Here is a 15,838-nt window from a genome sequence, read left to right as displayed (position 1 = left end):
GTTTTCTCAAAGGTTAAAATCAATTGTGGTTATTTTAACTAGTTTCCAATTAAAAAAATATATGGTTAAAAAAAACCCACATAAAATTTTCTTTCTTAACCATTTTTAAGTGTTCAGTAGTGTTAAGTATACTCACATAGGTCTCCAGAAATTTTTCGTCTTGCAAAACTAAAACTATATTGCCATTAAACAACAACTCTCCATTTCCACCCTTCTCCCCAGCCCTTGGCAATCACCATTCTACTTTCTGTCTCTATGAATTTGATTACTCTTGGTACCTCACGTAAGTAGATTCATACAGTATTTGTCTTTTTTGTGACTGGCTTATTTCACTTAACATAATGCTCATCTATACTGTAGCATTTGACAGGATTTCCTCCCTTTTCAGACTGAATAATATTCCATAGTATGTATATACCATATATTATCCATTCATCCATCAACGCACATTTGGGTTGCTTCCACCTCCTGGCTATTGTGAATAACACTGTTTAAAGACAGGTGTACAAACATCTCTTCAAGATCCCGCTCTCATTTATTTGGGGTATATACTCAGAAGTGGAATTGCTGGATCACATGGTAATTCTAACGTTTCATTTTTTGAGGAACCGCCGTAATCTTTTCCATAGTGGCTGCCATTTTACATTCCCACCAACAAGGCACAAGGGTTTCAATTTCCCAGCATCCTGAATAGTTGTTGTATTCTCTGTGTGTGTGTGTGTGTGTGTGTGTTTATAGCAATCATACTAATGGGTGTGAGGTAATATCTCATGGTGGTTTTGATTTGCATTTCTCTAATGATTAGTAATGCTCTCTGGCATAACTGCTGCAAGACAGAGGATGCTGGGAGAGCAGTGAAGGCTTATTTTTTCAACCTAGACCAATACATCAAAAGAATGGCTATTTGCCAAAATCAGAGTGAGTGATGTTGGGAGATACTACACAGTGACTTTCATGTCAGCACTCTCCCGTTGCTGATTCACAAAAAAATGCTGGAGAAGGAAGGAAAATTACTCCAAACCAACCCACTCCTACAGTTCGCTTGATTGAAACAGCCAAGATTTCCCATCTAATATGACTGCCCAGACTACAGTTCCCATTTTAATCAGGCATACATGTGATTTAAGGGAGGTTTTTTTTTTTTTTTTTAAGGGAGTTTTATGTGATAAAGTTCTCCTCCACCTATTAGGGAAATGCCCCATTCTACACTGCGACCCAAAGGAACCAGAGCAGAAAACTGGGTATTCAAGTTGCACATCTAGAAGTCACAGCAGCAAATGGCCCAACCATTTCTCAAATGATGTTTCATAAAGAAGCCAGACAATGAAAACTGCTATATGTACAGGCTGAACTGTATCTCCCCAAAGTTCGTATGTTGGAGTCCTAACCACTCCACCCACCCACCCGGTAGCCAGTGACCTTATTTGGAAGATGGGTCTTCGCAACTGATCGAGTTACGATGGGGTCATTAGGGTGGGCCCTAAACCAGTATGACTGTGGCCTTATAAAAGGGAGAAACTAGGGCAAACACACAGAAGGAGACAGCCAGGTGAAGATGAAGGCACAGATTGGTAGAGATATGTCTACAAGCCAAAGAACACCAAAGATGGCCAGCAACCCACCAGAAGCTAGCAGGGAGGCATGGAAAAGATTCTCCCTCACAGCCTCAGAAGGAACCAACCCTGCCCACACCTTAATCTCAGACTTCCAGCCTCCAGAACTGTGAGCCAATCAATTTCTGTTGTTTAAGCTGACCCCTCCCTGGTACTATGTTACAGCAGCCCTTGCAAACTGATACATTATATTTCACCAAATGTCAAATTGCATTGCTGAGTGATGGAGTAGCCTAGGAAAATGGACCCCTAAAGCATCGCTTCAATGCCACTGCACAAAGTGTTGCCAGTAGGACTCTGAAACATCACTGATCAGCTCCAGGGTTCACATGGGTACAGGGCACAGAGAAAAAGAACTTACTTTCATCTAGTACTTTGTGTACCATGAAACAATGACCAAAAACAAAACCAACTCTCCAGGCCCCTTGGTCAAGCATTTTTGGAGCCAAACAGAGGGCAAAAATAAGTTTGGAAACTAAGCATTGCGACTTGTACCCACATAAATCTCTCTCTAAACAGCCCCGGGTTGGCAGGGTGCCTATGGGCTGCTGGCAGTGGCTTGGGTTCTGCTGAACCAGTTCTCTAGAGAAAATTAAAACTTTATTTGCTAAAGCTGCCATGTACCTTTCAGGAGCTTCAAAAGAGAAGGCAGCTGTGGGCACTAAAAGAGGAAGCCCATCTTAGAGAAAGTGCCCTTGGAAAGGGGAGGGGAGGGGAGGGGAGGGGAGGGGAGGGGAGGAGAGGGGAGGGGAGGGGAGGAGAGGGGAGGGGAGGGGAGGGGAGGAAGGGGCGGGGGGAAAGACAGGTTAACTTTGTCATTAGGGATTCGGAAAGTTCACAGGTAGCCAACACCAAGAGTTTGCTTGGAATGAAGGTCTTCCTCTGTGCTGTGAATAATGGGTGAGAGCTTAAAGCAGGAGAGCCCTGAGCAGGGCGAGTCCAGGCACCTCACCACGTGGTCCGCAAACAGGACCTCTGACCACCCGCATGAAACCTACCCGGACAGGTGAGCTGCTCAACACACCTGAGACCCAGTTAACAAAGGGAAGGAGAACTCCTTGGTGCTTATTACGAAACCAGACATTCCAGTTAACAGCTCTAATAAAATATGTCATCTTGGTACTTACAGAAATATCTAAATCGGGCAAAGGCACGATAGAGGGCCAACAGCAATATCTAAGTTTTGTTTCATCTCCCAGATTCAGTGCACGCTATAACTACTGCCCCACCCTGCCCTTTTTTTTTTTTTTTAAATCATCTGGTTTCTAGTGTTAAATTGTCTATAAATTAAATAAAAACATGCCCATGAATCACAGGACTTATATGTGAATAAAAGGCATTTTTGTTGGCGCCTGCCATGGGAAGCAGTGTCCTGCGCGAGATGGAATGAAGGTTGGAGGGTCAGAGGCGAGGCTGCAAGGATGGAAGCGAAGGCAGGGGAAGAGAGACGAGCCTAAGTTTTAGGAGACAGGAACCTGGGAGCCCATGCCTGGTGGCCTTGACTTTCTCTGTGAGGTGTAAGTCTTGGGCATCTCTCAAGAGAGGGGGTGTCCTGGCCCTTCTCTCACGGCCCCACTGGCCGGTCTCTACAGACTGCTCACCTTGGGCTCCTCACTTGGGGGCCTCTGGTTCAGGGACAGGCGACGCCGACAGGGCACAGGTGGTCAGGAAGACAGCTGGGCGGCTCACCACCCACCCCTCCTCGGGTTCCCTCCTGGCCCTACTCTGGCCCTGGCAACGGCCATCGCTGCCACTGCCGCTGGCCGGGCCCTCCCTGCGTGGCCACAGCATGACCCGCTTGAGACCCAGTCCCTCTTCTTGCCCCTTTAGACTAAGCTTGTGTAACCACAGGAACGCGAGAGCCGACTGGAAGGGACTGGGAAGGTCTATGACAGCCACCGTGGGAGCCAGGAAAGCAGGGGGGCACTCTGGCACGGTAACCGGGGTGCTCCGAGGACAAGGGAAGACCTGAGTTTGTAAATTTACAGTGGCAATAACCGCTGTTGTGATACATTTTTTTCCAATCACGTTTTTTTTTTTAACATCTTTATTGGAGTATAACTGCTTTACAATGGTGTGTTAGTTTCTGCTGTATAACAAAGTGAATCAGTTATACATATACATATATCCCCATATCTCTTCCCTCTTGCATCTCCCTCCTTCCCACCCTCCCTATCCCACCCCTCTAGGTGGTCACAAAACACCGAGTTGATCTCCCTGTGCTTTGTGGCTGCTTCCCACTAGCTATCTGTTTTACATTTGGTAGTGTATATATGTCCATGCCACTCTCTCACTTTTTTTTTTAAACATCTTTATTGGAGTATAATTGCTTTACAAGACGGGAATAAAGACACAGACCTACTAGAGAATGGACTTGAGGATATGGGGAGGGGGAGGGGTAAGATGTGACAGGGTGAGAGAGTGGCAGGGACATATACACACTACCAAATGTAAAATAGATAGCTAGTGGGAAGCAACCACATAGCACAGGGAGATCAGCTCTGTGCTTTGTGACCACCTAGAGGGGTGGGATAGGGAGGGTGGGAGGGAGGGAGATGCAAGAGGGAAGAGATATGGGAACATATGTATATGTATAACTGACTCACTTTGTTATAAAGCAGAAACTAACACACCATTGTAGAGCAATTATACTCCAATCACTCTTAACTGCCTTGTGTAGCAGCAGAGGAGAAAGGAACGGCAGCCGCCGCCAGAATCACAGCAAAGCAAGGGAGAATCTGGGTGCCCTGGGAGAAGAGGGTCGAGGGAGGGGAGGGCCCTACGAGGTTGAAGGGCAGATGTGATGGGAGGGGACACGATGGAGAGGCAGCTCAGCTAGGATTCAGAAAACCAACTCAACGCCAACCCTGAAAAAACAGCACCAACACGGGGGCATGGACCTCCATAAAAATGTTACCAAGTATTTATTACTGGACATCTATCCCAGTCAAGTGTCCCCCGGAGCCTAGGAAGATCAGTCACGCATGCCTTTTATTTCCTGTTTCTGCTGTTCCTCGTTCAGGGATACGTACTTGGAATCAGGAACTGAGGAATATTTCGAGTTACACATCAGACAGCCTTACATACAATGAGCTTTAACTGTGTTTGTAAAAAATATACCAAGAAGGAAATCTTTCTACAAAATGTTCAGGGAGAACAAAGACTGCAGTGTTTTATTTTTAAAAGGCGTTTGTTAAGCGAAAGCCATCTCGAGGCTCAGGGTAATACCGATTATCTTTCCCCTTCGTTTCCCCACTGTTTAAATAAGCTTTTGCTATGAGCTGAACTGGGGCCCCCTCAAACTCACAGGCTGAAGTGCTAAACCCCTGTACTTCAGAACGTGACCTTATTTGGAAATAGGATCTTTACAGAGGTCATCAAGTTTAAATGAGGTCAGTAGGGTGGGCCCTAATCCTGTATGGCCGCTCTCCTCACACTGGGTTGGCCAAAGATTTCGTTCAGCTTTTTCCATAACATCTCAGGAAAAAAACCCGAACGAACTTTTTGGCCAACCCAATAAAAAGGGTAAATTTGGAGACAGACACCCAGATAGGGAAAAGGCCACGTAAAGATGGATGCAGAGATGCAAGGCACCCCAGAGACTGCCAGCAAATCCCCAGAAGCTAGGAGAGTGCCATGGAACAGATTCTCCCTCAGAAGGATCCAATCCTGCCAACACCTTGATCTTGGACTTCTGGCCTTCAGAACTGAGAGAGAATGGACTTCTGTCGTTGAGCCTGCCCAGTTTGTGGTACCGCGTCACGGCGGCCCTAAGAAACTAACACAGATTGTAACCGTGAAAAAGGCACTGTCTTGACACCCTAATAACTCAACAAGTGCTCTTGGGTCTTGCTTTTCAATGCTTTAGACACTCAGCCTTATATCTAGATCAAAGGTAATTGAGCGTTTGAGTTCTGTTTGCGGAAACACATTCTGACAAATGACCATGGAAGATAACATGACAGCCAAACGCACTTGATAGTTTGCCTCATCAGTAAATGGCATCAAAATTAAAGGACAGGTAACACCCCCATTCCTTTCTAAGGATTTTGAACATCGTTTGAAGGCACTGGGTGTCAATGCTTTCCCAGCCCGGCCTTCACTTACGTGTGGCAAGTTGAACAGAGTTGCTTCTGGATGACAAGGAAATTGAAATGCAGAGTAAATATAATTTTCCTAATATAAATGGAAAGCAAGCAATCAACCACCATTTGATACTTCCAGTTTGTACAATCTACATAATCACTGTGAATCTCAGAGGTTCATTTATAGAGTCACAGATTCTTCTCTGTGATTATAAATGAGGCAGTGCCTCTCACCAGCAAATTAGCAACGAGCCTTTCACGTCAACTAAAGGCAGGCATCATTTCCGGTACAACAGTTGTCACAGAAAGGCCAGTCGATGTCCTAGTCCTCCGTGGCAGCACGGATCCACCCAGGTGTAAACGTAAGGCCACGTAACGTAAGCCACGGTGTAAACGTAAGGACTGTCCGTGCGCCCCACTCTTCAGGTGCTCCCCTCCCACACGCTGCAAGTCCTACCAATTCTACCTCCTTCACTTCTGTGTCTTTCAGCTCCCCAGCATTCCATCTGGGGCCCTTATCAGTCACCACCGTGTGTCACTGGGCTTTCCTCCTGCAGGCTCAGCCCTCTTAACCCATCCTACCCACTTAAAGAGTATCTATCACTGGCATCTGTCTCACGGACCAGCACGCTTGATGTGGTAGGTTGGACTCTCTATGGGCTCCCTAAGGCCCTGAAGCCCATCTAATGGCATGGGGAGAGCGGGGCTAAAGTATAGAGAGGGGCTGGGCCGGGACCCTGGCTCTACGACCTAGATCAAGCCCTTTCTGCCCTCTACGCCTCACTGGGGTCACTCATGCCTACCTCATAGATTCACTGATCAGCCATAAATGAAAGAACGTAAGTACAGATGTAGCACAAAGTCTGGCACACAGCAAGGTTTTTTTTTTTTAAAGGGTAGCCATTATTTTTGTTCATTTTCTTATCAGCAACACCTTGCCGTGCATGTCCATAAATATTCGTGGGACTCATATCGTGTTTCCAAGATCACATTCCATAAAATAACACCAGTGCTCTGGAATTCTATTGTGGGTATCAAGTCTAGCTTCCTGTTTATATAAATGAGGAAGGAGAAACCTATAAGGCTCTTGCTCACAGTTATCAAGTATGACTTTTAGAATTGCTTTCACACGATCATTTTCTCTACAGATCCCAAACTGATTAAATCATTCCAATATCTTTCTTAGGAGTTAAAGCTATGATGTCCAACTCCAATGTTCGAATTGATGAAAGACAGCAAATAAGTGAATCATAAAAAATAAAATAGCAGATAGTTTAAACATCAGTCTGATTTGTATGTTAATATGTTTCACATTCACATTCAAGCACAGGGGTATCTAGCCAGCTAAATGCTTCCTTCAAAGGAGCCAGCAGAGAAGACGACCCATCCTAGAGGGTCCTGAAAACCTCCGTCCACCACCTTGAAATCCTACAGCCAACCTGTGCCAGAGGGATGAGAGGAGAGGAGAACCTAAGAAAATCCTGACTCTAGGAAAACTGAAAGGCTTTGGACTAAGTAAATGAAGGAGATCAAGAACTCAGCGAAGCTGACACGCACATAAAATGTTTAAGCTACACGAACACCCCTCGATGTGAAAGCTAAGGGAACTGAAGCTCCGAGAAGCTACAGATACGTCGGAAAAAGGGAGTAACTGTGCTTGTGAGAAGCTGAGATTGCATCACACCTGTCCAGGTGGCACTTCCTTCTTACAGACTTTCGAAAGCCACCTGGGATCCTCGTCTCTATTTCAGGAAAGACTCACGCGAGACTATATAGAAAGCTGGGGGGGGGGGGGGGGGGTAAAAAGAAAGGGAATTAGTCCACTTGACAAGTATGCTAGTTTTTAATTTTAAAGTGTTTTCATAAGCTTCTTTTCCATTTCACCTACCCAAGAGCTCTACAATGCAAGCACAGTCTCAATTCTGCTAATGAACAAGGAGAGTAAAGCTTAGTGTGAAAGGAAGAAAAAAAGACTAGCTTTTAAGGAGAAACTAATCTGCATCCAGGACTCTGCCAGGTGTTTTCTCAGAAGGTATTTCACGTGAGCTTCACACCTCAGCCCCATGAAGTACGTGTTCCCTGGATTCGGAGACAAGGACATGGGTTGAGGGTGGTTATCTTCTCACCCAGAGCCACCCAGCTAGTAAGCCTTGAAGCCCGGATGCACGGTCCTGGACTTTCCCCTTTAACCACTCTGTTTTTATAATTCAGACAATTTATTATCTCCACTTAAAAGAGGGGAGGAAAAAAAAGCAGCCTCTCAAACTCGCTACGTTTCCCCAGAATACTGGCCCACTTTAATGTCTGATACAGACATTCTCAATTACAGTTTATTCCTTTTATTTATTAGTTTCTGCTGAGAGACTTTTCAGGGAGAAAATAGCAAACAGCTGTTACAGAATTCCTGCCATCACGTCAGAGCCTCAGAAATGACTTTGATCAAGGGTCTGCAGTGAAGTTGAAAGGGGCACACAAACATTTCGGGCCAACATTTAAGTTCTACTCTTTGCTTCTAAGGAACTAGAAAGGAAGGCTAACAGTATTCCACTGAAATGAATTATGAAAAAAAATTTTTTTTATCTATTAAAATAGCCCTTAAATTTAACATCATGAGACCAGACCCAGACGGACCATTTATCATTCAAGTTAAATAAAACACATAAAGGACCATGCAAAGCGGAGTGGACATAAATACTCTTTCAGAAACTCTGCTAATAATAGGAGCCAAAAGCAACACTGATAAGGGAAAAGAAATATGGACTCATTTTTAAAAAGCTGAGTGAACTTGCGAAATTCCTTCCCCTCATTCTGGTTCAAAACTGCAGCTGCTTAAGGGGCAGTTAATGGAGCTCTGGGCACACACATCTCCCTTCTGGTTTAAACGGTCAATTAAATTTTATTTAGGTCTCGGTATCACCACCATCACCTCTTACGTGCACTTTATGCAAAAGAAAAAAATAAAGGACCCCTGAACACACACCTGCCTTCTAAGATCATATAATCCAATCAACTGCAAGGAATAACCCCACTGCCAGGGACTTGCGATTCCAGGGGAACTGAGAAGCAGAGCACGTATTAAAAAGGAAGATATATTTTCCCCCAGGATCTTGGTTAAACGTACATTCCACCTCTTCGGGGAGAAAAAAAAAAAAAAGACATTTAGTGGCTTATCCAAAAAGGCATCGTCTCTAAGATGGCTGAAATAGAAATTAAAAAGGGAAACAAAATCATTCAAAATAAGACAGAGAAAAGGACCATGCTTTTCTATAGACACAGTGGCTCTGAGTGACACAAGGCCAGCTCCAAACCATCAGCCTCAGCTTTTCCCGATGTAAACTTGGGGGTCCCCAAAAGGACACACAGAGCTTTTTAAAAAGACAAACTTCTGCTACGTCCATTTTTCTGAGCGCAAGCCTATGAAGCCAGTTTTCAAATTCTCTAACCATTTACGACCTTTTGCAGAACCACAAAGCACTTGGAGGAACAAGCCCTCGACTGACGTCAAGCCCAGGCTTCAGTGAAAATTAAAGAAATTAAACGACTGCTCCATTTCAAAATGTAAGAAAATGAAATAAATGTTTAATCATTTATGGGCTGACCGTGTGAGACTCCTAATTAGGTCTGAGATAACATAGGCAGTTTTGCCCTCCCTAAAAAAAAAAAAACCCTTTGCAGTCTTTTATTATGACATGCAACCTAATTATTTTTCTTAAAAATTTTAGATGTTTGTTTTCAACAAACTTGTTTGCTTCCTGCTAATAATGTGTTGTCTAGAAAATATCTGATTTCTTTCCATCTTCTACCTACAATTTTCAAGTGGCATAAAAAGTTTGGCCCAATTTAGTTTAGTGAGATTTATGTAAGTTACCCCACCTCCCACCAACACACACACACACACACACACACAAAATCCTAACATTTCCCGATGCTCCACAAGCAACATATTGTATACTGCTTGCTTATTCACCCTGACCACATTGGTTTGAGCACTTACTAGTTACACAGTAACTACTATCTGAGGAGGCTTTTAGAATTTTGTGTTTTTTTTAAGATGAAAAATCCCTTTTCTGAAAGAGTCTACCATCTGCCTGGGGAATTAACAAATACAGTCATGAAAAGGTAATTCATCAACAAAGATGTCAATGGCAAGGTGCTGACTTCCAAAAAAAGAAAGGGAGAAAAAAAGGCCTGTAGTATCATCTGGACCAAACACCTCATTTTGCTAATAAGGAAACCAAGTCACAGCAGGGTTATAAGGGAACTAATTAGGGAGAGAAGCAAGACTGGAGCCTGTGACTCACAGTCTAATTAGAGGCACAGCATAACACGCACTACAAGAAGAGAGAGGTGGCCCCCAGCAAGAGCCACGGGGAGGCTTGGACCCTGAGGTGATCTTGACAAATTTGTTAGTGGACGTTGGCTGGTGTTTACAAACGGAAAAAGAACCAGAGCAGCCCCGAGATGAGGCTGTGGTGCCTTCTGTCTGGGAGCCTTGGAGGCAAGTTTGAAAAGATCCAATAGGGCAAGACAGCGGAAGCCCACGGATCTTATAAGAAGCGGCAGCTCGGTGTCGGGGAAGGCAGACAACGTTGGGGTCATGAGGGCCGGGTTCGAATCCCAGTCCTATCCCAACCCTGTGCAAATGTGATGAAGGGACTCGAAGCACTCCCCAAGGGTTCCCTCATCTTACAGAGATGACAGCGCCAGCCACCTTTCGTCACTTGCGAGAGGCAAATGATTGAACAGAGGTGTGGGCAGTTGGTCACAGGTTATGGCATCGGCTGGGTCCAGGCACTGCTGAGGTGCACAATCTGATGATAAGCAAGAACAAAAGAGGCCGTGCCTCCACAGAGGTCCCATTCTACCTGTGGGAGGCCAAAAATAAGCATGTAAAGAGCTTAAGAGAATTTTCTGGCCCAAGATGCTAACGCACAGGATGAACCAACCGGGGACAGCAGTGGGGAGTTAACAGCGAAGTAGCTGGAGCAGCTCAGACAGCTGCAGCGGGCCCTCCAGGAAGGCCCGAGCTCTCTCCCAGCCTCCCCAGACTAAGAAATCCACACTTGATCCTCAGGCAGCTGGGAGCTATAAAGGCTTCTGAGTAAAGCAACGACAAGACACAAACACAGGGCACGACGATTACTCCCCGGGAGGGCTGTGGCCGACACGGAGCGCTCCGCACCTGCACCAGGCCACGCCCACTCCGCAACAAAGGCCAGGCGTCTCCGCATCACCTGTGAGCGTCTCTCCCAAGCGTTTTCACCAGGGCTGCTCAAAAGCAGCAAAACACGGCTCCGTTTTATTTCCTCTGCTCTTCTCCACTCTTGCTAGAGCGGCCTTGCTTAATGAAAACACATAAACTGAATAAACACTTGGGGAAGACGCCATCTGCTTCACCCCACAAACGTCAGTAGGAACAGCATTTGTTTACCAGCGGGGTCGTGAGGACAGGACACATCAGACCTTCTCAGGAACCTTCAAGGGGGATGGTCCTGGCGGGGGTGGGAGCGGAGGGAGTCATTTAACTCTTTCAGACCCACACAAGTCACCTCGATTTATAATCTCTGGTTGGAAGGGAAAGCTGCATAAATCACAAACCACAGGTTGGGGCTTATCTGCACAGCCTTTTCCACATAAAGATGATAAAACGCCCCGTAAGAATTTACTATAAATATTACTTTTGAACTTTCAACTCTGTAGAGGAAATACCTAAAAAGACCGTCCAAGTTCAAGAGCAAAGGTGGCGGCGGTAGAACTAGCCATGGCGTAGAAAAGTCTGATGCTCACTGCTCATGCTTTTCAAAGGATTAAACTCTTTAATAAGACTTCATTCAAGGCTATAAGAAATGATGAACACTGGTGTGGTTATCTGTGCCAGGAAGTGTTTAGGGAACATGCATTTTTAAATGATGACTTTGCCTTCATCCATCCTCTAAAACAAAAGTCTTAGGAAAGGCCCAGGAAACTCAACCCCCCCAAGGAAAGCTGTGGTTCATGGAAGAATGTCCCCCGAGGGAAACTGTAACGACTTCTGGCCAAGTGCCTGCTCATGTGTGTGATGAATGTGAATTAGCGAGGAGAATTCATCCTTGTGGGGTGCCCAATCTGAGGAGGGAGCACGTGTGGGCTAAGGGGACACTTCCAGCCTCAGACACGTGGCCTTGATGAATTCCCAGCAGAAAGTTTTGGAGCAAGGTTTAAAGCACTTATGGGGAGCTGGGTCTCTTGTGATCCTGCGTCCCTCCGCTCCAATCCCAAGCACAGCGGCTGAGTCACCACAGCCAGCCTGATGCTTCCCAGCTGTGCAGAGACCTGGCTGATTCTATTCTTAAGGACCACAAGGTAGCAATTTAGAATCAGCTTAGTCAATAAAAATGCTGATTGCTGCCTTTCTACAGGCAGTTATGGAAAACATCTGTTGCCCATGGGTTGAGAAGGAACATTTTGACTCAACTCCAAAAATAAAAATTAAACATGAATGGATGAGGCATGTGAAAAACTAACAATGGCATTAATTCTACTTGTAAGATTCAGTGTACTCCTAATATTCAGTCAGCAAACACTTAATGAGCACCTACTACATGCCAGGCACTGTGCAAGGTGCTGGGGATGAGACAGTAAGGCAAGGTCCCAGCCCCGAGAAGCCAGCAGTGAAGTGGCAAATGCCCATTGGTAACACTAATCATATTATGGTCCAAGCTCTTAGTATGTGCCAAGAGTTGTTCCTTTATTTGTATCAACTCTTTTATTCTCATAAAATGAGGTAGGGTTTATGATTAGCCTCATTTTACAGAGGAGAAAACCGAGATACAGAGAGATTAAGTACCTTGCCCAAGGTGATTAATGCGTCAGTAGATGAAGCTGGGATTTGAATCTCAGTGGTCCAGCTCCACCCTGACAGATGTATGAGCAAAGAGGTCTGAAATGGGGGAAGAAAACACTCTCAGCCACTGCCTCAAGAAGTTGGCATCTGGGCGGGGCTTCCCTGGTGGCGCAGTGGTTAAGAATCCACCTGCCAATGCAGGGCACACGGGTTCGAGCCCTGGTCCGGGAAGATCCCACATGCCGTGGAGCAACTAAGCCCATGCGCCACAACAACTGAGCCCTCGAGCCACAACGACTGAAGCCCGTGTGCCTAGAGCCTGTGCTCCGCAACAAGAGAAGCCACCGCAATGAGAAGCCTGTGCACCGCAACAAAGAGTAGCCTCTGCTCGCCGCAACTTGAGAAAGCCCGCGCACAGCAACAAAGACCCAACACAGCCAAAAATAAATAAAATAAATTAATTAAAAAAAAAAAGAAGTTGGCATCTGGGTAAAACAGATAGGACCTCTAAGGATGCACAGGAGTTTATGCGGGAAGGGGGTGGTATGAGAAACCTTCCAGGCAGAGGAGTTACAAATGCAAAGCACAGACAACAGAAATTATCAAGTAAAATCATTTTTTAAAGATGCAAACACACTTCTATTCTTATTTCTTAGGCAGGGAGTTCCTATAATAGTTCCTAGCTAAATAGTAGCTAGGACCAGAGTTTTGACATCCTTTGATTCAGGGAAACAAGAACTGCAAGTGAATATAGTACAATGCTTCCTATAGCTCGTGCACACAACAGCAGCATTTGCTGGCCCTCGGTCCAAACCACATACGGGAACACCATTTAAAAGAATGCATTGCTACAGACTTGGGCTCAGAAGTCCTTAGCAGTACCAAAGAGGAAACACTGAAATGAAATACCTCACCAAACCAGTCTGGCAATGAAGAGAAAGGAGGCGGGGTGCGGGAGGGATGTGGGGTGCGGCGGAGGGCGGGGGGAGGAGAGGAGGCTGGGACATGTTACAGAAGGCCTGACTCTACCAGGCTGGCAGGTGTGCCCCTCAATCTATTTTTACAATTTCAGCAGATTAGCAACGGCTTTGTGCCTCAGAATATGAAGAAGTTCAAGTCCTTGAAGAGACAGGAATTCCACAACAAGTAAATTAGAAAGATACAAAGGTTGTTGGCAACGTGCAATAAATTGGCAGGTTTAAACATAGCTTTTCTGAGGTTTATCTTCCCTGAGACACTTAATGGTAATTCACACCCTCTGAACAACAGTCTTTGAAATGAATATGACTTAGTGAATCATATTACATAAACCATGAAATGATGAGCTGCAGACATGAATGCCGACTGTTAAATTTCAGTTGCTCTAGCCATCGGGAATAATAGATGGACCATCTCCACTTTAAAAACAGGTTACGTTCCCAAAGTCTGCTTACAGTTTGGCTGTTTGGAATGCAAGAGTTATTTCCTTCCCCCCCACACACAAGCCATGTGAGATGTGGGCTTAGTACCCAAGGGAGAACACGGAAAACAGCCAGAGTGTGCTGTGAATTCTCTGGATGCTAATTAATTCTTGAGGCGAGTGCAGTCAGAGTTCTACAGAGGTGGACACGCACGTCTGGACTCTCCCTGCCACAGGAACAAATTCTCCATCTGCGCATAACTAACTGGTGGTGGTTCCCGAGCCGCTAGCAGCAGTCGGATTTCAGGAGGAGCTTGGGGAGAAGGATGAGGGAGGGCAAGGGGACATGGGGAAGGGGCTCTGAGGGAAACACCAGAACCGTGGGGGTATGCAGCCCTAGCTGAGGGGTAAGGCCACGGCTGCCGGTCCTTCTTCTCTGCCCGGCTCCTGGACACCCCTCTGGTCCGCCCCTGGGATGGGGTCTCTTCAGTTCTAGGGCTGCCACACTGGGGGCTGGGATCAGGGTTCTTCTGCACCCCGACTCCCCACCCACAAACATGCTCGGCAACTTCTGATGTCAGAACACCCATTCAGGTCTTTGTTGGTTTTCTCGGAACTTTCTTGCCAGTAACCTAGAGAAACGGGGCGCTCACACACATGCATCGGCGTTGAGAGGAACGGCTTGTAATAAGCAAATCAGACTGAGACGCAGATCACAGTTCCCGCCAATTCAAATATATAAGTAATACATACGTAGGCATATACACACAGATATCTATCTGAACATGGAAAATCAGAGTAAAATTCAAATGACACACCCACTGATATCACTGGACGCGGTCCACGCGTAAATCCAAAAACTGAGAGCTGGGAACCAGAACGCGCCAGAGGAGCATGGCGAGGGTGGGCAGGGAGCTGCTGAACACACAGACCTGCCAGCTCGCGTCACCGAAACACAGGAACGACATGAGCCTCCCCCGTGCCGAAGGCTGCCCCCAACTTACCGGAACTTCAAAGGCCTCCTGGGTGTCATCCAGCATCTGGATTCTGACGGACATGAGTTTTCCTGAAGGCGTGGGGGGAGGCTTCTGTCCATGTTCCAAGGTACTGATCCCCGAATTCTCCGGGGCCCCCAGTCTCGATCCTGGAGTTGGCCTCTGCTCTATTTCTCCCATGATGAGAGCAGATTATATGATACCTGCAGGAAGCAGAGAGAAGGAAAATACATCAGGCGACTCATCACCAAAACCCCCTCAGTAACATTTGTCACCTTCTGTCTGTCACTGTGGCCACGTCCCCGAAGCACAAGAGGGCCAGCTCCCACCCCCCGTGCAGGAATCACACGAGCTGATGAGCTTTCAGCTCATTCACACACAGTGTCACCTTTAGCCACTCAAGGCATGCAAATATTTGTGCATATTTTATCCTTCTGCATATTTTTACATAGTTTAGCCTTTTCTAGTTTTACAGTCAGCTCTTAATATGAGAGATTCAGTTGTGTTCTGCATATTATTATTCAGGGTCTACAATGAGCTAGGCACCACTTTTCACACACTTCTGGTCTGCTGGGAAGAAAATGAGCAGTGCCTAATCCATTATCATTAGCATCTATCAGTTACCTTTTATGGACCCAGGAACATACCAAGTAATGTAGGCATTATCAAGATAAATAGATAAAACGTATCTTGTAGCTCCCCAAGTTTATAATCTGGTTGAGGAAACGAAACACACACTCACACAAACCCAGGTGACGTTAGGTAGGGTCTTTTCTCTCGATTTCTTCTTTTCCTCCTAATTAATTTCTTTCCTGCCACCCTCCCCCAACTGTTCCCCCTTTCCCAGGAAACCATTCTACATATTACAGTATTGACAAAGTTGTCTCCTCCATCATGCAGAAGGTAGGAACTGAACTCAACTG

General features: G+C 45.9%; 1 protein-coding gene across 4 annotated transcripts in view; it reads right to left on the bottom strand.

Moving 5' to 3' along the window:
- The window catches only part of FARP1 (FERM, ARH/RhoGEF and pleckstrin domain protein 1), a 290,079-nt gene that overhangs the window by 218,764 nt on the left and 55,477 nt on the right, over positions 1-15,838 (bottom strand). For all 4 annotated transcript variants that reach the window (XM_082366088.1, XM_082366087.1, XM_082366090.1 and 1 more), the window contains exon 2: positions 14,925-15,118. In XM_082366088.1, coding sequence (XP_082222214.1) covers positions 14,925-15,095 — 171 coding nt within the window. In that variant the 5' untranslated portion in view covers positions 15,096-15,118. The remainder of the gene's footprint in view (positions 1-14,924; positions 15,119-15,838) is intronic.

Source organism: Balaenoptera borealis, assembly GCF_965194805.1.
Source record: "Balaenoptera borealis genome assembly, chromosome: 18".
Taxonomy (NCBI): Eukaryota; Metazoa; Chordata; class Mammalia; order Artiodactyla; family Balaenopteridae; genus Balaenoptera; species Balaenoptera borealis.
This window is presented reverse-complemented; position numbering and strand designations above follow the sequence as displayed.